This window comes from Nelusetta ayraudi, unplaced genomic scaffold (assembly GCF_046127955.1).
Source record: "Nelusetta ayraudi isolate G7.1 ecotype Tasmania unplaced genomic scaffold, CSIRO-AGI_Nayr_v1 ptg000019l, whole genome shotgun sequence".
Lineage (NCBI taxonomy): Eukaryota > Metazoa > Chordata > Actinopteri > Tetraodontiformes > Monacanthidae > Nelusetta > Nelusetta ayraudi.
This window is the reverse complement of record NW_027466069.1, coordinates 6,852,765-6,877,956: the sequence shown is the minus strand read 5'-3', so window position 1 is coordinate 6,877,956 and position 25,192 is coordinate 6,852,765. Positions and strand designations below refer to the sequence as shown.

General features: G+C 50.5%; 1 protein-coding gene across 4 annotated transcripts; it reads right to left on the bottom strand.

The window, feature by feature from the left end:
- Positions 1–24,754, bottom strand: bcl2l1 (BCL2 like 1). Of its 4 annotated transcripts, XM_076026679.1 has the most exons (4): positions 24,658–24,739; positions 24,084–24,251; positions 19,967–20,769; positions 1–3,595 (listed from the first exon to the last, which is right to left on the bottom strand). In XM_076026679.1, exons 3-4 carry the CDS (start codon positions 20,585–20,587, stop codon positions 3,452–3,454), a joined length of 765 nt encoding a protein of 254 aa, XP_075882794.1. In that variant the 5' UTR covers positions 20,588–20,769; positions 24,084–24,251; positions 24,658–24,739; the 3' UTR covers positions 1–3,451. The 4 variants fall into 4 exon arrangements, with proteins under 4 accessions (XP_075882794.1, XP_075882796.1, XP_075882797.1 ...); XM_076026681.1 differs by lacking the exon at positions 24,084–24,251 and having other exon boundaries at positions 24,658–24,754; XM_076026682.1 differs by lacking the exons at positions 24,084–24,251; positions 24,658–24,739 and adding an exon at positions 23,353–23,487.
- Between the last annotated feature and the right edge of the window lie 438 nt (positions 24,755–25,192).

The following is a 25,192-nucleotide window of genomic DNA, read 5'->3' as shown; positions in this document are numbered from 1 at the left end:
TTTGTTTTGTCGTGGAATTTTATTGGGTTGTCATTTTAAACTTTACACCATCATTCTAAGACACAAACAGACCATCGCACATTGTGTTGTAGGTTTGTCATTTTTTAAAAACAAAAACAAAAAAAAACATTATCAACAACAAACCATCAAAAACTTAACATCTGGAGAATATCCGTAAAGTTTTGCATCTTTTTATTAAAACAGCAGTCCCATAATCCTAATTAACAAAAAAAAAAAAAAAAAAAAACTACGACCAATTACAAATTTACATGGATGCAAACATGGGGTTTAAGGCCATTTGAAGGGGCACAAAGTATGTTTATACACTAAATATAAATAATGTTTAAAAGCCATCAGTTCTGTTTTTTTTTATAATTAAATATGTTTCTAAACTAGCATACTAATCTAATCAGTTTAAATACCTAGCATATATATATATATTTCAATATATATACTTATAGGGTCTTGCCACTGCTGTCACACATCCTTCATTAGTGCCTCCTTCAAGAATTTTTTTAAGACAAGCACACACAAAAAAACCCAGCACGCACACACACACATACATACGTACACACATTGACGTATATGGTGTAAAACAGGACCCTTGTTAGGTGTGTGTGTGTGTGTGTGTGTGTGTGTGTGGGAGCGAGCAGCGTCTTGAGGGACTCACACTACAAAAATAGATTTCTACGGTATTGGAATGTTTGACTCTTGGCGAGTTATTCGACGAGCTTTAGGGGCGGATCGTTCTTTTATTTGGTGACCGATTCAGGAGAAAAATCAGATTTTTTTTTTGTTTTTAAGGGAGAAATCAGTACGTAATACATCTGCAGACAGTTCTAATGAAAAACAGAAAGAAAAAAATCCACGTGTTCTTTAAGAGCTGAAAACAATCTGAAAATAAACACTTGTCGGATCTGACGATGAGGAAACGGCGCCCCCTTCAGTCCTGCACCAGAGCTGTGCTCCGACTCCCTTGAAACTGACTTTTTAACACTTTGGCCTGAATGCGAAATCCATTTCTGCCTCTTCCCTGCAGTTTTAGTCACGCGTCTTGGTAGTTTCACTGTCTTAAACTTAGATGCCATTCATAATTCATCAAAAATGATCCATGAATCGAGTCGCCCGAGAAGGATTTTTCTGTCAGCCCCTCCCAAACGGGAGATTTTCTCGCCAACCGTGTCAGCGGATGATGAGTGAGGGTCACTGGATCGGGATCTTTAGAGAATCGTTTTGGATAAAAGCTACTGACAAGAACAAGCGCAGGGAACGAAAGAAGCACATAGACGTGTGTGTGTGTGTGTGTGGTTGGTCTTGGTTTCTAAGGACGTGCGGGACTCCGCCTCTCACTAAATAAATCAAGGCGGCGGTGCGTGATCCGCCCGGCGACAGACTCCCCAGTTTCACTCTTAAATTAAAGATGTTTAGAAACAAAGAGGGGGAGTCGCTTCTTCCTCCTCCTCCCCACTCCCCCTCCCCCTCCCCCTCCCCTTCCTCCCGTCTCTGATGGACTGCATCCGACAGGCAGGTGTGCGCGATACTGGCGAGCGTGTGCGCGTGTGTCTTGTGTGTGAGCGAGAATGTGAGAGAGCAGCAGCAGGTGGGCCAGCTGTGACTGACACACGTGACGAGACGCGGTGACAGCGGCGAGGCCGCCGAGGAAGGAGGCGGAGCCTGATGTAGCGGCGAGACGGGTGGAGGTTTGACAGGTTTCTGGCATCTGGGGAGGGTGTGTGTGTGTGTGTGTGCGCGTGTGTGTGTGTGTGCGTGTGATTGAGCGAGTGTGAGATGCGATACTCCACGTCAGCTGCTGATTGGCTCGGGATGGTGAGGCAGCGGGCTGCGACGGCGCCGCCGATCAAATCCGGCCAATCGGCCATGACGTTGGAAACCGTGTCAGAAAACACAGAGTGATGTTTGCAAATGCGACGGAACCGATCTCAGAACAGTCGCACACAGTATTTTAACCCTCCTACTCCAGCAACAAAACACGGATACAGTCGCTGCTAATTCTCTGAAAACAAAAGACCTGTTTATTTGTATACTGCCGCATCAGAAAGTGCCAAGAACTGCACGACATTATTTAAATGCATTAAAATTGCCCTCTTTCGCCCTCTCTGGTGGGAACGCGTCAGTGCACTAAACGAGGGGACTCGGCGGCTAGCGGATGGAGCGTCGACTTGCGAACATTGATTTCGGGTTAAAAACTCGACTAATAGCGCAAGTATCACACCGAGACCTACCGCAAAAACAACACAACTTTGTTATCAATCGACAACGACGACAAAAAAAAAATGTGCTGTCTGAACAATTTGCAATGACATCCACTTTAAATATCGCAAAGTTATCATGGTCGTAATAATGATAAGCACTATTGGAAGAAGGAAAAATCAATGCTGCCACCTGGCTGTCAGGGGTTTAACTGCAGCAGAGTCGGGCAACAATTCTGACTTGCAGATTTTTCCAGGTCATTGTCAATAAAACACAGGAGGGTTAAAATAAAGTGACGGCAACACACAAACAAAAAAAACATCCTGACAACCCAAAACCGTCTGCTGCCGCACATGTGAGTCTGTGCGAGTGTGTGTTTGTGTGTTGCTACAGTGTTTGCTGCATTTCTCAGCTACTGGAGGGTGGCACCCTGCTAGCATGAACTGCACTCAGCCAATCGAACACGCGCACGAACACGCGCACGCACACACACACACAAACACACACACACACAGATGCAACTGTCCGCGGACACGAAGGGGCAAACAATCCAAAACACACTCTTGACGTGGAACAGGGGGGAATTTTTTTTAAGCATTTTTGTTTTTTTTCCGCAGAACTAAAATGTGTCATCAATCACACCAGACGACAGGACGGCATGGATCAGGTTTTCAGCACGGGGGTGCAGCGGGTCCGGTCGGATCGGGGTGGGGGGACAAAAAAAAGAAAAAGAGAAAAAAAGTTTGGAAAAAAATTAATAAATTAAAAAAAAAAAAGGTGCTACACTGCCCCCTGCTGCCACGTTTCCTTATGGCACGTATAATAGCAGTTAGTTGCTGAGCGAGTAAACGCGAGTGTGGAGCAGCTCCGGTAGAGCCAGGTGGAACCGACGGGTAGAAACATGGAATGAAACGCACACGGAAAAAAAAAACTGGAACCGTGGACGAACAAACAAACAAACCAAAAAAAAACAGGTCGGTCCTAAAAAAAACAACACATTTTTCAAGTGATGAACAAATCAGAGTGACTCTTCTTCCGCCTCCATGTCTTTTCTCCAACAAGATGCAGAAGTCTGAGTCCACCGTGGGGGGAGGGTGACGGGGGAGGGGTGAGCCATCACCATCAGCAGTTGCGACAGGAGCTTCACGCACCGGGGCGGCGCGCCACTAGAGGGGGTGCTGCTGGCGAGCCGCCGCCACCGCCGCCGCCAGCGGACGAGGCCCCGCCCACCTAAACGTCATCACAGCCGCTTCTGGGCGAGCAGCGAGCCCACCACCACGCCGGTGACCAGCGTCATCCCCGCCAGCAGCCACTTCTTGAAGCTCTCCTGCGACCGCCGGCTCTCGGCCGCCGCGTCCTGGCCGAAGATCTCGGCAAAACGTTCCTGGAGAGGAAAGAGAAACAGAGAGAGAGAGAGAGAGAGAGAGAGAGAGAGGGGAAGACGAGAAACGGAACGGGGGTTAGCGTGGTTTCACTCTGGGGATGAGTACAGGTAATAACAAAACCACAGTTTCTGTCTCTGAAGCTGCTCAGGTGGATTCCCCCAGCTGGGAAAATCTCAGGTGTGGGGGGCAGGCGCACCACTAGGGGGCGCCCCTGCGACCGAGCTACAGAAAAATCCCAGCCTGGGAAAAAAACCCGCAGAAATGTCAGCCGTGCCGACGAGTAACGATGAATGAAGAAAGAAAACAAAAACCAACTTGCAGTCGTTGAATGACACACGACAAGTCGTTGGGTTTTTTTTTTTTTTTTGGACCATTTGGTTTTCAAAGAACAACAACACATTTTATGGTATATTGACACTTGGTTGGCAGTCGGGACTTTCTGGTGCAGGTGTGGGCCAACTTTTCGACTGGTGGAGCCCCAATGGGTTGTAAAGTTTGAAAGAAGTGCCGGAGCAGGAGCAGATGGATGGAGTGTTTTGGTGAGCCATCTCGCACGAGGAACAAATGCATCATGGGGTGTGTACAGTGTGCAAAATACCCATCAAGATTTAGGAGCAGGGGTTCCCCATCCTCCTCTCGATTGTTACTCAATAATCTAAATTTCCCTGAAAATTCAGTCATGTCAATTGAAAACAAACAAAATCGTTACAACAAAATCTGTGTCTTTGAAGTTGATTTTATATTAATATATATATGTGTGTGTGTGTGTGTGTGTGTGTGTGTGTGTGTGTACATTACACACACACACACACACAAACACACACACACACACACACACACACACACACACATATATATACATATACATATATACACATATATACATACATATATACATACATATATACATAGAGAGAGAGCGAGAGAAAAAATGCTGGACATTTATTTTGCAAGACACAATTAAACTGAATAATTTTAATCATTTATTTAGACATAACAGAAAGTGGGCTACCGTTGTTATCTTTGTGGAATAAATTTGGGTCGCGACTTCTCGATAAGGTAAAAAAGTTGAGCACCACTGTACTGTAACGTGTTGGTAAAATGTAAAGCTTGTGCAACGTTGTAACAAGATTTAGTAACAACACAGTAACCGTCTGATCCCGGAGACACGAGGCTCTCACAGGAATCTGGACTCGTGGCCAGAAAACTGAGCCAGCTCCTCCCGTCTCGCATTCCTGCCTGGTGAAAACATTTCCTGGAAGTTGAGATTCACAGCTTGTACCCTTGTTTAAAAAAACAAAAAACAAAAAAAAACAAAAATCGGTGTGGCAAAAACCGGAAGGCGGCTGGATCGAATCCAATCCCAAACACATGGAGGTCAGCTGAGCCTAGTCAGAGGAGGACAGGTGGCCTCTGTCTGCGAGTTTTACTGGAAGAGCGGCTGCTCAATTGGACAGGAAGTGCTGTTCGAGGGAAACGCAAGTCATCAGTGACAGACTGGGGTGGGGGAGTTGCCGGTGTTTAGCCGGAATTCATGAGTCATCTGAGCTGAAGCGGATCTTGTTAAAAGAAAGAAAAAAAACAAAACAGTCGCCACACTGTGAGCACAAAAGGGCACAAGTTTCAAATTTGAACGAGGCTGAGCCGAGTCATCGTGCCGCCCCGTCACCCCTCCCCCGCGACGCCAACTCCCGTCTTCAGCCGAGTCTCCAGCCACCCTTTGATCCCAGCTGCTCTCCATCCACTGACATGGTAAGGAAGCAGGAAGTCAGTCAGGACGGTTTAACGAGCCGCAGCTCCCACTTCCGGCCTGCCGACGGGATTGCGGCGTCTCCTCTGGGACAGCCCACCCCCCCCCCACCCTTCCCATCCTCGTTATCACCCTTTCTTCTCTGTTATGGCCGTGCAAGAGTGAACTCCCGGTGCCACTCTGCCGATCGCTTATACATCATGCCGCTGCCAACACAAGGGAGGACCGGAAGTGGAGGGGCGTGTCCGGGCGGGCCGAACAGGAAGTGAAGGTATTGTATTGCATTCTAGGGGGAAAATGGTTACAACTCACAATGCTTTAAAAAAAATACCAAACCAACCAACCATACGGCCAACTGACTTCAGGAAGTGACCTCATTACTGAGGCAGATGTGACAGGAAGGGGCGTGGGAGGGTTCCAGGTAGTCTAGAACAGCGGGGGGGGTTCCTTTAACTTCTATGCGTCATGGTACATTTTTACATTGAAAAAAATCCCATGGCTCACCACCTCCCAAAAATATTATAAAATGACCTAATTTTGCATAATAGTGACAACGCAGCCTCTTCATTTATTGATACTCACTGAGGGTGAAACCTGGGCCTGCTTAGATGCACACAAAGCTGATATCCTGAAGAGGAAAATGGGCTCACATTCCAGTTAAAGAACAGTCACTCCACAATCAAATGTTATAATTTTTTTTTTTTTTTCACGGCACTCCTGACATCATCTCACGGTACACCAAGTGTGGCCGTGGCACAGTGGTTGAGAAACGCTGGCCTAGAACCTCTGACTGCAGCTCCTTTCTCAGAAACTGCTTGAACGTGACACCGACGCTCAGATTCGAGAGTCGGTACACAAGTTCCTCGAAACACCGCACAAGTTGAGGCAGCAGCCGTGGGACCGGCGGCCGTCGACCCGTCAGAGACCTCCCTCCACTGGGCCTCCATCATCCAACCAAACACAACCTCTGAGATAACGGTCGACTTTTTTCCCCCTTGATACCGACGATGAGTCACTAGCATTTTTCACATTTCTTGGACAGAATCCCAAATGGATCGGCCGCAAACCAAGTTTATTTTAACAGCTCTCACGACTAGTGAGGGAGGTGGGGTCAAGAGGGTGTGGCTACTGAGACGGCTTCGTATTTTCAAAGACGGACGAAACATAAAACTTTAATTTTATTGTTTAAATTGTCGTACTTAGTCGGCAGCACCAGTAGATTTGTTTTTTTTATTACACCTTTTACCCTCAAAGCAGCAGATAAAGTCCGGCACCCCCTTGTGGCAGGGAGGGTGCACACCCCAGTCTAAGAACCACTGATCTCACCAACCCAACACCACCCAAGTCCAGCAGGTGGAAATGTTCAACTGAAAAGTCAATGAGCGAACCTCCCCTTGCCTGTGTGAGTCACATTTGCTTTGGCGATTCCGGTGCTGATAACAAACCAAGAGGTGCAGGAGTCCGTCAGAATGGAACCGACACTCCCAGAACGGACCAGCAGGGTCACATCTCTCAGCCGCCACCCTCCCCGCAACCTCCATTCAGGGGTGGGTGGAGATTTTCAATCACGGAAATGAATCTCTTCCTCCTTCCACCCACGTCTGCAGGGGCCTCCGTGCAACCGCGCGCAGGCCGGCGAGTCTTTGTTTTTTTTTTCCGACTTGGAAGGTACGAAAAGTTACAGTTCAACGTCGGAAAACATTAACTCAACTCGTCTATCAGCCGGAGGAACGGAGAAAGAGAAATAAATCAGTGTCAGTGAGGCGATAAGGAGCCATAAACTGAGAGTCGCAGCGTCGACTCGGGTCGAGGCTCCGTTTGACCCCCGGCGAATCCATCAGACGGTGCTTTGCTCGATTGCGACGAATCAGCGGTTTAAGAGTCAGCTGATTAATTCCCTCCTGGCATGTGAGGAATGTGGGCGGAGCCAGCAAACAGGAGCGGCCAGGGGTGACTGACGTGACCTCCGGGACGGACGTGTCCGGGCACGTCGGCGCTCTGCTCCGACGTGTCGCGGGTCATTCGCATGGGGATTAATGAGGCCGCCGCCGCCGCCTGTTTGGTCGGGACGGCACAATTGAAAGTGTGGCACGTTTGCGTTCGGGAGTCTCTCCAGAAAAATGTCTCGACTCCTCACGTCGGCTCCGCTGCGCGTGCTCGGCTCGGCTTCCCTCAAAGCCGCTCTGATCCTGCCGCTCCCCTTCTTGCCTCTTTCACACGGCCGAGCCTTTATTTCTCGATCTGAGCCAGAGTTCCCCCTCCTCTCTCCACCGGAGGGAAATCAGCAGCTCGCCACCGCCCTGCAGCGCGCCTTCAGGCCTGGTCGGGACACATTTATATTTATTTATTGCGCATCTCTTTTACGACTCGTGCTAGCCGGGGAGCTGGAAAATGTTTGTGTGTGTGTGTGTTGGAGGGGGGGGGATTAGCTCATGAAAGGAAACGTCTACAGAGGAAATAACAAAATAAATAAATATATAAATAAATAAATGTGACTCGTCGCTACGGCTAACTGCTGATTAGCGGCCGGGCGCCGCGGCTCGCGCAGCGCTAACAATCATTAGCCGCAGCTTCCTATCCGTCTACGGCGGCGTGTCAGTTGCGCCGCTGTTGCACCAGTAATGGCGGGCGGGACTCAAATGGCCCTGGGTTGCGAAACAAGCAGCAGCAGTAGTAGAGACTCACTTCCTGGTTCTTATCGGCCAAAAAGAAAAACCGCTGCTGGAGATGAATTGGAATCCAATAACTTGGAGACGCTCGGTTGGAGGGGAGGGTGGGGATGGCGAGGGGTGAGAGGAGGCATCGATCCGACACTGGGACCAACGCTGAAGGCACCGCGATGTCTCAGGCACAGAGGAAGAGCAAAGCGTTGAGAGCTACACTTTCACTAAAAACATTGAAGACTTATCATAACGTTAAAAACATGTTAACTTGCTAGCTGGCTGTGACGACCGCCTATGAAGGCCAATAAAACGCGCAAGCTCAATGCAACAATAAAAAAAGTAAATACAGTTTCAGTACTTTTTCAGTACAGTATGCTCTTAAATGCAACACCCTATTTCAAACAGAGGGGGCGCAAAGCTTCCTACCAGCGACCGTCAGATCAGCTTCTGCATATTGAAATTCTAGAAGTTATTTCAGCGTATTTGGCTGCGACACGACGCCGTCTGGCGCGGAACGCGACGTCCCCGTCTGCTGCTGCTGTTGCAACACTCCGGATTGGCTACGTGGGCTTGCACAACACACACACACACGTGTGCACAGAGACACGCACGCAAAGGATGCACGCCACGCTGAGATGAGTGCACAAAGTGGACGTTGTTGTTGTTGTTTTGTGGGGCAAAAGCTACTGGTGACTAATGACCTGCTGATCAAACAGGACGGTGATGATGATGATGTCACACATAAGAGTCCATGTGCAAAGTGCAAGTGAGAGAACGTGTCTGGGAGTGCATGTGCGTGTGTGTGTGTGTGTGTGACCTCAGCCTCACACACCGGCAGTGACGGTCAGCCCTGGAAGTGATCACAGTGACTGGGCAACATCAGATGAGCGAGTCCGGGAAGGTGGTCACCTGACTCAGAGGTCAAAGGTCGCCGACCACCGAGAACCGTAACTCGACAACTTGCGGCTTTAGAGAGTCTGCCGAGCAGCAGGAGGCAGAAATTTTTTAACTTGATACCAACTCACGGGTTCGCTGATCCCACTCCGGCAGGAGAGAGAGAGAGAGAGAGAGAGAGAGAGAGAGAGAGAGAGAGAGAGAGAAAGAGCGAGAGAGGAGCAGCAGTAGGCCAGTAAATATTAAAATGAAACGGAAAAAGAAAAAAGACGCAGACTGTTCTGTGCTCCCCGCGGTAAAAATATGAAAAATACATATTAGGGGTGGCTGATGCCTGGAGACGGGAGCACCCGTTTGGATCGCGGCGCTTAAAATGTGCATGTTTAATATCTGGATATATACCCCCCCCCAGACACATCTTCTAGTTGACGGTTCTTCTTCACTTCCTCCGCTCCGCTCGCTGCGCCGCTGCTACGAGACGAAACAACGCTGAATAAACTAAGCAATCCGACAGGCAGCGAGACTCATTCCCAGTTGGAGGGAGAGAGAGAGAGAGAGTGAGTAGGCGGCTCGGTTGAGGCGACGGACTCGAGGTCGAGGACGTGCGACGGTCACGCGCGCCTGTCGAGACCTTGCGGCGGAGGCCGGCGGTGCCGTCCGTCAGAGTCACCGCGCAGGAAGCGGAGTTGAGGAGGAAATGATGCATCAAAAACAAAACTTCCCCATTCTGGCAGGGACACTTTCTGCGCTCTGTGTGTGTGCGCGCTCCGGTGCACGTGCGTCTCTCGCCGGCAGTGCGAGCATGAATTAAAGAGGAGATTAATGAGCGAGGAGGCGGAGCCTCGGACAGCAATCTGTTCCCTGCTCCGCCTGCAGGGGCCGCCTGTCCCAAGTCCTTGGCCTTCCTGCCGCGCCTGCAGTGTGTGTGTGTGTGTGTGTCTGAAGGCCACCCAGACTCTCTGGCGGCGTGCCCCCCTCAACCAACACCCCACCCTGGAGGCCACGCCCCCACCCAGACACCTCGCCATGACCCCGAGACGCACCATCTGTCTGGAAAACGAAACCGGGGCCTTCAAGACGCTCCAAGAAGAAGAAGGAAAAAACCGAAAGTGCCGAAAGTGAGAGTGCTAAACAGCAGCGAGCCAAAAGGACGGGGGGGGGGGGGGGGGGGAGTAGACCGTTGCCAGGAACCAAACTGTCGCCGTTGTTGTGTTTTCAGATGATCATTTCTCTGTTTTGAGGCCAATAGGAGGCCTCCGCCATCATCATCATCATCATCATCATGCTCTCTCCCCGTGCAAACCATGGATGTATTATAAGAACTGGATACCAGACTGGCAATATGGTGGTGCGCCAATTTTCCCCCCGTGGCCACTTGAGGTACTGCCGAAAAAAAAAAAAAAAAAATCTCGTTGGGGCCCAAAAAGCAGTTTTCCCCTTGGACCGCAACACAAAGATAAAAACAGCTGCGAGGACAACTGAGACGCTGAAACTCGGCTCATAATAAATCTTTCCATTGCAGATTTCACAGTCACGAGTGTCTTTAACCAGCAGAGTTTAATCCCAGCACGACGTCACAGAGTCGTACGTGCCGCTGTGTCTCGGCTCGCTCCGATTGGCTGATGCGTTCCCCATGCGCGTTGGATCCCGGGGGCCTGAGCGAAACGACGCCGACAGTTTTTGGGGGAAACACAGCGGCGAGGCTGCGTGACGCGATTCCTGGAAACTCCGCCTCCATCAGTGAGGGGAGGGGTTCAGAGGGAGGAATGAAGGAGTGGCGGGGGGGTTGGGTCGGCTAATTGATTCAGAGAAGCCAATTCCTGGGGAATCTCTGCACTCCTCTTCCCTCGTCTCCATTATCTCCGGCGGGGTCCTCATCCGTCAGCGCTCGTCACGCCCTCGGCCAATAAACACGGTGTGATGAAGGCGGCCGCGGCGGCTTTATCTTCATTTTTGGTGGTGGTGGTGGGGGGGGGCAGCGTGCGAGCGGAGTGGGCGCTGCATTAGCATCAAACGCTCATCAGCGGCGAGAATCAGCGCCTTTAATAGCAGCCACGGGAGCGGCTGGATAATCCCGTGGTGCGGGGGGGGGATTAATCTGATCACAGATATGAGCAGGGTGGGGGTGGGGGGGTGATGGGATGGGGGGGAGGAGGGGTAGAAATTGGAAGGGGGTGGAGGCGGTGCTGGAGCGTCCATGCAATTTCCTTTTAGGAGGAGGAGGAGGAGGAAGTGCCTCAGAAGGAGGGGGAGGGGGTGAAGTGGGGGGGGGGGGGGGGGGCAGACGGGCGACCTGGTTTTTCGTCGCCGAGCCTCCGAGAAGTGGAGCAGCAGCAGCAGCAGCAGCAGCAGCAGCAACACAACCAGCGTCTCGACAAACTGCACCACAACCTGCTCACCGGCGGCGGATAAGCTCCGCCCACCTCGGCGTGATCCGCCCTAATGGCCTCCCGCACGGCGCCGACGCTACTGTTGCGCAGCTGGACGCTGAGATCACACGGTTGTCCCACTGCAGCAACACCAGTGTGTGTGTGTGTGTGTGTGTGTGTGACTAAATGAGAGAGACAGGGAGAATCTGATGCCTGAAATGCAGCAAATGTCATCATTAGAGACCGCATTGATGTTGTGTCACTGCGTGTGTGTGTGTGTATGTACGTGTGTGTTGTTGTTTGTTTGAAATGGGAAAAATGAGTGGAAAGGTTTTGGTGTTTTTTTGTTTGTTTTTTTTCAAAAAGGCAGAAAAACGTGGGAGTGAAACAGTCAGACGCCAAAGATTTTGTTGCTTTAAACTGCGGCTGGATCGAGGTTTGACAAACAACTGCTGGTTTTGTCGATTGTTTTTTTTTCTTTTCTGATTCCCCTTGTGGACGTTCTGGGTAACTGCGCAACCAGTAAACTTGTGCTGCGTTTCCATTTGCTTTTTTTGCACACAAAAAAAACCAAACAAAAAATTGTCGCACACAAAGCGGTGAGCCGACCAGAGCGCCGCGGAGCAGGCGTCGCTCGGCCAGAGGAGGACCCAGACCGGCAGCCAGGGGGCGCCGTGGGGACTCGCACAACAACCGCCACCACGAGCGACCCGCCGAGGCTGCATAGCACAGACGGTCTGTCGCAGCCGCTTTCAACACACACACGCACATGCACACGCACATCATGAACAGCTGCAGACAAAAACATCGCAGACGTCTGCAGCTTCGTCTGCGAGATCAATTTGCAGCACAAAAGAGCCGTTTTATTGACAGGCGAGACAAACGTGTCCACCACTGACTCTACCCCCCCCCCCTCCCCCCGCGCGCCACTTTCACCGCATACAATTCAGCTTTTTGTCTGTGGGACGACCACTGTACCTGCAGCCGCAGTCGAAAAATAAAAAAAGCCAGAAAAGCACATTTCTGCACTCGTCTTTGTGTGTGTGTGTGTGTGTGTGTGTGTGTGTGTGTGTGTGTGTGTGTGTGTGTGTGTGTGTGTGTGTGTGTGTGGCGGGCCACGGATCCTTTGTTTCAGAGCGTCACATGACCAGACTGACTTGGCGCCGTCCCCTCCCCTTCGCTGTAGCACGCTGCCATACAATAAAAACACAACGTCGGGACGGCGACGTGTCTGTGTGTGTGTGTGTGTGTGTGTGTGCGCGCGCATGCGTTTGTGTGGGCGCGGCGTGTGTGACGGCGAATCCCAAACACGCAATCAGCTGACGGCAAGTTTGTTTACGGGGACGAAAACGCAGAAAAACAACATCCGGGATCTGTTCGGCTGCACGTTGGGACACTGGCAAGCGGAGGATGGAGGGACGGAGGAGAGATAGAGGAAGGGGAACGGAGGGGGGTTAGAGGGCTGGAGGAGGGCTGGAGGAGGCATAGAGGAAGGATGGAGGGATGGAGGAGGGACGAAGGGATGGAGGAGGCATGGAGGGATGTAGGAGGGATGAAGGGATGGAGGAGGGATGGAGGAAGGCTGGAGGAGGGATGTAGGAAGGATGGAGGGATGGAGGAGGGATGGAGGGATGAAGGGATGGAGGAGGCATAGAGGAGGGATGGAGGGATGTAGGAAGGATGAAGGGATGGAGGAGGGATGATGGATCTATGGAGAAGGGACAGAGGAAGGATGGAAGGATGTAGGAGGGATGAAATCCAATAAAAGGTGAATCGATGACGACGACACATGCAGCGTATATATATATATATATATATATATATATATATATGTGCGTGTGTGTGTGTGTGTAAACACAACATGTGAACAAGGGGTTAACAGGAGACGAGTCGTTCGGGACGCTGTGGTGGGAGTCAGAGGGGGAGGGGCATAAAAAGAGGGGAAAAAAAAGATAAATAGAGGACGTAGACAGAGGGGGAGGAGGAGGATCTATCCATCAGCTGTGTGTGTGTGTGTGTGTGTGTGTGCGTGGGAGGAGGAAGGTAAGGTGGCAGTGGTGGTGGGAGAGTCCCCAGGGTGACATTTCCTGCTCTCCTCTGGTTAGGGACCGCCTGACAGACGACACGGCCGGGCTTAACGGACGACCCTGTGCGCATGTTAATTAGCTGTGTGTGTGTGTGCGCGTGCGTGTGCGGGAGGGAGAGCGAAAGAGTGAGTGAGTGAGTGAGTGAGTGTGAGAGCGAGAGCGAGGTAACGGCACAAAGGAAGCCCAGGTGTTTCCCTTCGGCCCCCGGAATCGGAACCAGCAGAACCTTCCCGTAATCGGGGCCAGGAGAGGCGGGGGGGTGGGGAGTGTAGGTTCCGGGGTGGAGGGGGGGGGGGGCTATTTTTAGCACTGGCCGCGACAGTTAGCAGCATGCTAATGCCGCTCGTCGCCAAGGACGCCGCCGTCAAGGGCGTCGAGTCGAGTCTCTCGCCCCCCCCCGCCCCCCGTTTGGACGAGTCGTCAAAGTGTTTGCTTCTCAGGCGGAGACGCAGGTGATTCATGACAACAACAACAACAACAACCCGACTGCTCCTGCCGGTGGTGATTTAGGGGACAAAAGAAACTAACAAGTAAAAATCCCAAGTCGACTTTTCTGCTGTCAGAGACTCTTTCTTGACCTCAGAGAAGACAAAAAAATAAATAAATAAATTTAAAAAAAAAAAAAAAAAAAAAAATCATACCTGCCCCCTACTCCCCCCCCCCCCCGACTGTGTCCTTGTTCTGCTAAAACTCATTTTGCCTTTATTAGTCCGTCGGTTGACTGGGGGGAGAGAAAACATTGTTGTACCCCCCCGCTCCCCGACCCCGACCCCTCCTCCCACCAGCAGCAGGTTGAGATATTATTCATCTCTAATTGGTAATAACCCCTCCCCCCAACCCCAACCCCTGTGCCGCCCCCGAGGCGACTCCACGGTCTCTGCGGTAATCACCGTGGTGTTATTAGGCGGATAGCAGCCACTCTCGCTCGCCGCCTCCCGTTTATTATCCCACCCCGGATGGCTGGAGCTGCCGCCGCAGCCGCCACCCTCCTCCGCCGGCGGCGGCTGAGCGCATTTATGTCACGGATTACAAAATATCCGGCTGGCGACGGCGGCCGAGCCGAAATGAGCTCCGGCGAGAGCGTTCAGGCCATCGGAGCTTCTCTACACCGCTCTGCAGGACGACCTTCTGAATATTCACCCTCGAGGTCCTCACGCACCAGGCCATAGGAGAATAAAAGACGCGAAAATGCGAAATTTTCCCTGCACACACCTTAGCGCGTGGCGAATATGTGTATAAAATTCGGCAATCGAATAAAGTTCAGCGTTGTGTGCGTCAGGTGGACACGTGGGTCGGGCGACGACGCAGCGGGCGCAGGTGGAAGATAGTAGCGGTAACAGTTTTTTTGTTCCTGATGCCGTGAAAGATTTTCCAGTTTTCCTTTGGATGCTTATGATAGGACTGTAGGCTTTACACCGATCATATCGGATTGGCCCATATTTGGCATTTTTTGAAATGTGATCGGCCGTCATGTCATAAATCTCCGATCAATGACGTCACGGTTGTGTTGAAACCTTTTTAATCTGTCTCATTTACTCCAAAGTAGTTTCACAGCATCAACGTGTTTATTTCTTTGTATCCGAGAGCGAATGATTCATGATTAAAAAAAACCCCGTCATTTTCGTCTTCGTCCCTCTTCCTGTTTTGAGTACCGTCGCTATGTGACGGACAATAAAGTTTCTTTGAATCTTCACGACGGCAACATCCATGGGGCGACACACAAACAAACGTGTCGGAGGTGTGAAAGTTTTTCAAAGTGAGAGAAACAGACATAGCACAAGCTATCTGCAATATATGCAACGCTACAATACCTCGCGGGGTTCAACGCGACAGATTTAATCAGGCACTTGGAAAAGATGCACACGGAGGAGCATGTCGAGTTCAAGAAACGCAGCGCGGAGAAAGAAAAAGAAAAGCCAACGGATGCTAATAGGGTTCCCACCCGTCCCGTTTTTCCCAGAATTGTTCTCTTTTTTCACCACCTGTCCCGGGAAAAAAAAAATCGCTCCCGGAACACAATTTGTGCCGTTTTTTAGGGAAAATGACAAAACCTCATTTGATTTCTGTCTGTGGTCTAGACAGGGTTGCCAACCCTCCCATAAAATACGCGATTGTCCCATATTTGGCAACTAAAAAACCTGTCCCGTAATGAACTGATACGGGACGCACTTCACGTATATTTCGGGGACACCCCCCGTTGACATAAACAAGTAATTTAAATATTGCTCCTCACGTGATCGGTGATCGGTTTATTTAAACTCATTGATCGGTGATCGGCCCAAAAATCGTCATCGTGTAAAAGCCTATAGGCCTGTCGAGGTTTTTGCCGAAATTTCCCCCCTGCTTTAGAATGTCCGTCGGACAATTTGCGGAACCGCCTCGTCAACCGGCTCCCCGTTTGCAGAGAGAACAAATTACCGAAGTTTTGATGCGACGTCATCGACAAGCCAACATCATTTTTGATTGGTCAGAGGTCCGGCCGTTCGCGTCTGCAAAATTCGATGCCAGAGCGAGAAGAAAATTAACAGCCGCCTTTTGGAAATTCGCTCCGGGTGTGTACGGTTGCGTTGACCTTACGACTGGCGGGCTCGCTGCTACACTTCCCTCGGACTCCACCCTGATGGAAAGCAAACAGAACACCACACACTGGAAGTTCTCACTTTGCCGTTGCTGCTGCCGCTGCAGTAGTTCCTGCAACTGTTCAGCAGTTCCTTGAACTGCTGCAGGAACCGGAACCACCACCGCCCACACCTGCCTCATGTGGTCGCAGGCACCGTGGCTACCAGAGAAACGGTCCCATTACCACGAAATACAGCTACCAGGAAATTTTTTTTTTTTTTTTTTTTAAGTTCCCACCTCCAATTACAGCGTCTGACAAAATGTGACGACGGGTTAATCGAGAACCTGAAGAGCTCAAAGGGGAAACTTCTTTTGGGGGGGGCGTGAAAATTTGGGACCCAAATCCTGGAAGTCTCCGTCTCCACTTGAACTTCCAGAAAGAGAGAGGGAGGGTGATGGTGGAGGGCGGGAAGGAGAGAGTGACCTCAGAGCCGACTCATATTTCATCAGCTAACGTGAAGGAGGAGAGGCGCACACCTGCACACCTGCCTCACAGCTTCCAACATCTGCCAACGGCACCGCAACTCATCCCTGCCAGGGGGCGTCGCCGGGGAGAGGGGGAGAGGTGTGAGGGGGAGGGGGAGGTAGGGGGGAAGAAAGGACGAAATGAAGTGAAAGAGGGAGAAAGAAGGAGGAGGAGAGGAAGAGGGGGAGGAGGAGGGGAAACGACTGAAGCCTCCTGTGGGTTTTTGTTCACTCTGAGGTTTGGTTCCACTTCGGGGAAAAGGTGGGTGGGGGGAGAGAGAGAGAGAGATGGCAGGGGCGACCGAGGAACAAAGAGAAGCGACGGAACACAACCAGTTCAGCCTGACTCGGGGTAACAACCAGTTCAGCCTGACTGGAGATAACACAACCAACGCAACCGCTTCAAACTGACTTGGGGGCGACTGTGGCTCAGGTTGGCGGTTCAAATCCCGCTCCATCCTAGTCCGTCGTTGTGTCCTTGGGCAGGACACTTCACCCTAAATTGCTCCCACTGGGGCTGGCAGCCACCCATTGGTGAATGAGTGTGTGAGTGAAAGGGTGAATGGGTGAATGAGAGGCCATTGGAAAGCGCTTTGGGGTACCGTAAAGGCGCTGGAAAAGCGCTATATAAGTGCAGTCCATTTACCATTTTACCATTTGGGGGTAACACAACACAACCGGCTGAGAGTGAGTGGGGACCAGCCAGAGTTTTAAAGCAGAAGCAGGAAGGAAGTGGTGTCGTGCGCTCGTCGGGAGAAGTGAAACCAAACCGCCGAGAAGAAGCAGTACACGCATCCATTCAACACACAGGGGATGTGTGTCGATGTCACTTCCTCCAGGGACCCCCACCCCCCCCACCCCCCCGGCCTCCAACCTCCCACCTCCCAACCCTGCTGGAACAATCTGCAGCATAGCACGGGGGAGTGACATGGATGTACAGCATCGCCCCAGCCTCTGAGCTTTTCCATTGGCTGCTGGTTCCTGGTTCTATTTCAGCACCGACAGGGCGGGTCAGCACGCAATAAAACACCGTTGCGAAAAGCTGGGAAGAAAAACACAAACACGTGCCACCGCTGACGTAATACGGAAACAATCCCCGAGTACGACTCGGCCCACGTTTGAGCTGCTGCTCGATCGCCGTGGCCAGCGACCAGGACCAGGAGTCCAGTGGATGGAGGAGGGTTGTGGGAAAAGCAGCCAAAGAGAAGATTGGCGCAGCTCGACGGTGCTCGTCTTCTCTCCAAACAGGCAATAAAAAACAACATTTTTGCACATTTCCCCACAACTTTTGGCGTTCAGACGAGCCTTTTAGGACCGAAAATGTGCCGGAAAAACAGCAACGACGGAAAACCCCGACACGTCGTCCATGAGTCAGCGTTCATCTACACTTGAAACACCCTGGAAAACTCGACCGACAGGCAGAAAGACCAGCCAGGAGAAGGTCTAGACCAGTGGTTCTCAACCGGTGGAGTCTGAGACCCACATATACTCCAAGAAAAATAAAAATGCTCTTGTTTCAAACGCATGTTTAATGAATAAACTACTGAAATTATTGAATGGAATTGTGTGTCCTTCAAAATAAATCCCCAACATTTTATCTTGAAATATATTTTAAAATCACTGAATTTTTAAGAAAAAGATAAGCTCGGCGACCCACTTTTGGGTCACGAGCCACCAGTTGAGAAACACTGATCTAGATGGCCAGATCTGTTGTTTGCACGAAGGGGATAACGAGGTGCCGCGTCAAACCACTGGGGGGCGCTGCAGAGGTCGACTCGAGGGAAGCGCCGCAAACCGCGATCAGGAGACATGCTGCCACCAGGGGGCGCAGTAAACACACTTCCATCCATCCATCTCAGCAGCTGCTGTTTGTTTTGATGCTCTCCTATAGCACGGCACACACACACACACACGGCCAAATGGATTTTTCCCTTTGAGGCCGCTGGGATGTCAGTTTCCATAGGAGTCGACCTTTGACCTCCTGCTCCACGGAGCACAGACCTCAAACCCCACCGCCCCCCACCACCACCACATCACATGGCGACCACAAAGGAACACGGCTGACCTTAACTGTCCAGCCGGTGTGCACCAACACACACACACATACACACACACACCTAGGGTCCGTCGGCACCACTTCCCTCGCTAACCTGGGAAGAAAATAAAAGTGCTTTCATCCTCCTCCAGCTGCTGAGAGAGGAGGGACAGCGGGAGAGCCAAACATGTGGACGGACAGCGCGGGAGAGAGCCAATCAGCTGTGGCCAGCCGAACAAAGGGCGATCTGTAAACTAAATAAATAAATAAATAAATAAAATCCCCTCGGATGAGGGGAAACGTCGATCCCGGCGGTCCCGTTAGAGCCTCGGCTTTGATCCAGCGGGCCGGACTGCAGCAGATCGATCAGAGAACAGCTGAACCAGCAGCTGACCGCACAAACACCCCGGAATTTACCGCTTTCATAATCAGTCTATGTGTGTGTGTGTGTTGATTCTCTCCATTATATCTAATCTAAACCCCCCCCGTCCCCCCCGGCAACCCGCCTCCACATGTTGTCGCGGAGGCGCAAACAGCTGCAGCGTTGGCATCATGCGCGAAAGTCCGACGGCTCAGTGAGACTTTTCACAGAGGGCGAAGACGCTTCAGTTTTGTTTTTTTGTTTTTTTTTTTATGTGCAAGTTGGTGCGCAGCTCGCTTCCCATTATGACCTTTTCTCCTCCATCCTGCCAGTTCAACACTTTCCATATTGTTGGTTGATCTCCCTTTTCCCCACAAAGCGGCGTGATGAGATCCCTCCTGCCCAGACTGCCGCTAGATCCCTTCGGGACCTCCACGGTGAGACGCTGTCCAGCAGGGGGCAGCAGTCCCACGACAACGCTGGTTGGGAAAATTGTTGCAAAACCCCTGGTGTGACGTTACAGTCGGACTTGCATGTGTTCGCCAACAGAAACGCAGTACAGATCAGAGTTCCTGTGCCTCAATATGAACAAAAAAAAACCTGATTCCTCAAACTGTGTCCCAGTTGTTCTGCCCACCGTCCAACGACGTAACGACGCTTTGCACCGCAAGGCTGATTTGCATCAAATCGCTTTAATGGAAACGCGTCCACTAGAATTTCTATTTGGATTTTTCTGTTTTGATTTCAGGGCGAAATTCCAGTTTAAACTCACATGCCATTAAATTGAAAGGTGGCGTATGACAAAAAAAAAAGTATGTTTAATGCCACTAATGAGATTGAGATGAACCTATCAAAATTTTTAAAAAATATGTTTATGTCTTCATAAATATGCATGTTAAGGAAATAGATATTCCAGTATTTTGCACACTGCACACAACCACAACAGCACCGCACCCACAACAACCAATAAAAGCGATGCATGTTCACCAGAAGCATTTGGACCAATAACAATAGGATTCAGTCAAAGTTTCCACACTGTGTGTGTGTGTGTGTGTGTGTGTGTGTGTGCGCGTGAAGGGAAAAAAACGCCGCTGGCTTTTCCACGAGCGGGGGCGCGAGAGACTCACCCATCCTCCTTGGCTCTGGATCCACGGCTGGATGTGGTTGTCCAGGTAGACCGTCATCCACTCCACGATGCGCACTACCAGGTTGCTCATCTCCTTCTCCACGCACTCCACGCACAGCGCGCCGCCGAAGGCGAACAGGCCCACCACGCGGCCCCAGTTGACGCCGTCCCTGAACACCTCGTCCATCACGTTCTCGAAGCTCTGGTAGGCGGTGGCCGGCGTGATGTGCAGCTGGTGGTGCAGGTCGCTAAAGGCGCGGGCGTAGCGCAGCTCGAACTCGTTGGCCGAGCACTGCAGCGCCTCCTTCACCGCGTCCAGGCTGCCGGCCGCCGCCGCCGCCGCCGCCACCGGCTGCTGCTGCGTGGACGCCGGCAGCTCCCCGGCGCCGGTGCCATTCACTGTCCCGTTGATGTGCGTGGCCGCCTGCTGCTCCTGCTCTGGCCCCTCTCCCGACCCCGCGTCAGTCCGGCGGTTCGGGGAGGCCAAGAGCCCAATGTGGTGCAGGGGGTAGCCTCGCTGCGACAGTTTGTAGTTGATGTAGAAGAACACCAGCTCTCCGTTCACAGACATCCTGCCGTCCGGCGCCCGCGACTCCTCCGCGCTCTGCTCCCGTCCCTCCATCCGTCCGTCCGTCCCTTCGTCCCTTCGTCTCGGCTACTCGCTGGCTGGGTGAACACACACTCACTGCGCCGGGGATGTCCGCCCTCCGGCTCAGACCACCATGTCCGGGGGGGGGGGGACACGAGTGCGGGTGAAAATGGGGGGAAAAAAACCTACGCGAGGCCGACAAATCAGCTCAGGTCCTGCAGAGAGACAACAATGAAAGGTCAGAGTCTGGAGAGTCCGGAGAGACGCTGGGATTGGACAGGCTTTCTGTGAGTGTGTGAGAGTGTGTGTGTGTGTGTGTGTGTGTGTGCGGGCGGGCAGGCACGCACATGCACACTCAGTGATGGCTGTAGAGTTTCAAATTAAATGTGGACAGGTGGGGTCAAAGTTCAGCTCTAATTGGGCTGTTACATATGGCACAGATGGCATTAATGAGACATTGTACAGTGTGTGTGTGTGTGTGTGTGTGTGTGTGTGTGTGTGTGTGTTTGAGAGAGAGACAGAGCACCAGAGAGAGAGAGAGAGAGAGAGAGAGAGAGAGAGAGAGAGAGAGAGAAAGAGAGCAGAGAGATAAAGGGCGGGATAATTTGATGAAGGTGAGGTTGAGGTGGGTCACAGGGACAGTCAGTCACCTGATCAGTGACCTGGTGGAGAACAGTGTGTGCGTGTGTGTGTGTGTGTGTGTGCGTGCATTGTTTACACTCTTGAATCCAGCAGTTACAATCATCTATTATCTCCCCATGAGTGTCAGTAAACACTCCAAGGCTCACTAATTGAATTAGAACAGAGCGTTTGAAAAAAATGACAATGTTGCAACTCATCGGATATTGAAATGTTTGCAGACGTTGGATCAGTTGCAACATCGCCGAATGTCCCTTAAAACGCTGGACTCTGAACAAATTGAGCGTTACAAATAGTATTGGCAACACGATACATTGTCTGGGTTTGTTTTTTTGTTTGTTTTTTTTAAATAACATTGATGAAATAGCATGACACATTTATTCCAGACAGCATGTAGAAAGAAAAAAGGAAAACAGATCAGAGGTTTCTTCACATAGCTCTTGACACATAAGAGTGCAATAACCATACATGAGGACAAAGTGACTCACCTTCCTTCTAAACTGATTGTTTTACCACATAGTTAAAATTTTAGAATGAAAATGAAATGGCAAAAAAAAATTGACAAATTAATTAGACTTTTTTTTAAAAAAACAACTGAAGTGCAACAAAAGCTGCTTTTGCGATGAAATATAAATCCATGATATCAATCAATGGCACAAACAGGGGCAAAATGCTAATTCCAGCGTTAAAATCGGGTGAATGATGAAAACGTTTGCCCGAAAGAATGCGACGCATCGGACGTCAAAAATAATTGGGTCGGCTATTGTAAACTTTTGACAATAGATTATCGCTCATCTGATGTTTTTTTCATCCATTCAAACAGGTTTTCTAACCACCATCATGTTGTGCAGTGTTGCACATTAGTAGCGGATGGCGTGTCAATAACCCCGCGGCTGAAAACAAAGGCAGTGTGAATGCAACACGACTGTGTGAGTAAAAAAAAAAAAAAAAAAACCCACGCAGGTACACAAAGACGTGGCGGGATTTTTTCCGGAGCTCCGCAACAAAACGCTGACACGCGGGCTGTTTGTTGGCCGCTCGGATTGGACGCTTTCAAAGGCGCTAAATCCAGGTTCTATTTCGCCTCATCCACACAGCACCATGACAGCAACCAACGACGGCGAAGCGCAGGGTCCAAAAAGACAACAACAACAGAAAAGCGCAAGTGTTTACTACGGCCACATGTTCCCGAGGCTCCGAGGGGGGAGCACGTGGCTCGAACTGGGTTCGATATAAGATGTAAACAGCACGCGGACGGCGCAGTCCCAACAAACGAGTCTCGTGAGGGGGGTAAAAGTGGCACGAGAACGCAGCGGTTTATGGCAAAAGCTATTTCTGTAAAACGTAAATAAAAACACGGTTGCGGTTGTGTTTTAACACGGTTTAACACGGTTTCATCTCGACTGTGCGACCCACAGAGCAGAACAAACAGGCTGCGTTTTACACGTTCGAATCCCGCGAGATTTTGCTCGTGGAAATTGGCTTTAAAGTAGAATTTATTATATATATATATATATATATATATATATATATATATATATATATATATATATCGGTTTACTATTCCTAGAATAATGCCAAAACAGAAACAGTTCGTGAACTACTCACCAGTCGAGCTGATTTATTTCAACAACAAAAAATAAGAACAAGTAGAATCCGCTGGTCCTCTGTTAGCGTCGCGCTCCTGTTGTGCAAACGTTCTGAATCCGAATCAGTCGCTCTGTGGTCCGCAAAGGCTGGCTGCCTGTCTGGACAACGAGCTGTCAACCTGCTGGCGTAACGTGTTCCGTGAACGCCACTTTCTGTTGTGAGGTGAGCGAGCGTGTGTGCTCCCTTTCTCCCTCGCCTTCCCAACGAATAGCCACCCCCCCCAGATTACGTAACACGACGCCTTCACGCATCGCAAGCACGGATCACGACTTGAGCCTTCCAAACCCTCGCGGCCAACGCGAACACACACGCACGCTGCCGTGCACTCACGATCAACCCAGAACTTTCCTGAACAATCCTCATTTAAAAAAAAAAAAGGAAGAAGAAGAAGAAAAGGAAAGAGTCGCTTACGCACGGCGCTCGAACATGCGCAAGCTGAGAGATGTTTGATGCTATCGCCGGGCGTAAGCCTCCTGACGACTAGCAGATCGAACAATATTTCGACCCACCTCTGATACTTGACGTCACGACTGGCGTATCTTTGACGAACGTTCTCGTCGTTACCGGTCACAGCTCACCTGGTTAATTTGATTTTCTGACTGACGACAGGAGCACCTGAAGGCGGCGCAAGGGGCCGTCCCACTCCGGCAAGGAATGAAAGACTGTACTGTCTATGTGTGGCAGCTTCATCCTCGACGCATTAAAAAGGGGGAGGAAAAAAATGCCGCTTTACAACACCTCCGCCCGTATGGGTGCGCTTCACACAAAAGACTCCCACCACAGCTGAACGTCTGTTCAAGCTAATTCTTTTTTCTTTTTTTTTCGGAGCAGAAGGCTGCGAGCTGCCGGCCGGGACTGACGATGCTGTAGGCGGCCACCGAAACATGGCTGTCGCCGTCACTGTCACACACAGCAGCTGGAGATTTTGCTCGTTACAAAGCCAACAAATCACCGATTCCCGCATGCAATTGTTCAGTTCGAAATCCAGCGGGTGTTTTTAAAGAAACACAAGGCGACGTTTGGAGTTTAAACACGGCAGGGAAATGTGTGAATAGCTCTGTAATCCGCCCACCCCTAAATCCGCCGATCCGCTTCCCGGTGACGCTGAATTCCGGCTGGAGACGGAGACACCATTTCCGTCTTTGCGTCGCCATTTTTTTGAAAGCACAAAACGCAAAAACCGCGTCCGCCGAGTAAAAATTTTATTTAAGTAACAGGTGAAGCAACGAGCTCGACTTACTCGGTAGGGCGGACTGTCTGCTGGCTCTCGACCCAGACCCCGGCACCCGCACCCCCGTCCGTCATCTTCGCTGCTAGCCGCCGAGGCTAACCCCGACCGATCCGCCGGTCGGTCGCTACTGGCTGCCACGGATCCGCCCACGCACCCGACGTCAGACTGTCTCTCGTCCTGTCCGTCCGCATCGAGGACAATGCCGAGAACCACATTTTCTTGTCATTTAATTAATGTAATTTTTTTTTCCACCTCCAGAGTTATAGCTGGACGGCCGTGATGACCGGTGAATTTCATTCTGCTCACAATGTGGCTCATTATTAAACCTAACGGTCATATAAGTAGTAAATGGTTAAATCAGGAGCAACGTGGATATATGGCACTCATTGTTTCAGATTGTTTCCAATCAGTGGTCATTCAGTTTTGTTAAAACAAAAAAAAAACTGTGAGGATGAATTCCCCCAATTCAAATGAAACATCTCCTAATTCTTAATCATATACATACTTTTAAAATAATAGCTATTTTCTGCGTGGATGCAGTGATCCGTTAAGTGAAGGAAATTAAATGAGAATTGATACTTACAAACTGTTGTTGGAAGGAGGGGGAACATGTGAAGATGAATCAGCATCAGCATCTGTTTTCCAGGCAATCACAGACAGAAATGACACGTCTGTGAGTGGGAACAGCGCAGAATAGAAGCGTGTAGAAAAGGTCGAGGTTTCCTTTCATGAAACTATAGTGTCACGTTCGAGTCTTTATTGTGACAAATATCAAAGTGATTTGGGACTGCCACGTTCGAAGTAGGCGGTGGAGGGAGCCCTGGTTGGTTATTTATTAATTTATTTATTTGGGTCTTCTTTGGCTGCGGTCACTTCTCAGCACTCGTCTAGAACTCAGAGTACAATATGCAACATAGCAACTCACGTAGCTAGCTGTTGCTAACGTTTGCCCACTACCTGTTCTGGTCCAGTCCTGGACGGGGGTCAGGGTTACAACCCCTTACATTAATGTGTAAAATATATATATATATAAGATAAAAGTTGTTTAATTCAGTCCTCCAGCTACTTGTCTGTCAAATATATTTTGGCTTTATTCTGTATTCGAACACCAGAGGCAC

What these genes read in the sequence shown, in the direction of transcription:
- bcl2l1 (XM_076026681.1), bottom strand. Translation starts at nt 20,587, where the DNA reads ATGGAGGGACGGGAGCAGAGCGCGGAGGAGTCGCGGGCGCCGGACGGC. An exon ending in TCCAGAGCCAAGGAGGATGG is followed by an intron (nt 3,596 to 19,966) that starts GTGAGTCTCTCG and finishes TTTCCTCTCCAG; the next exon opens with GAACGTTTTGCCGAGATCTT.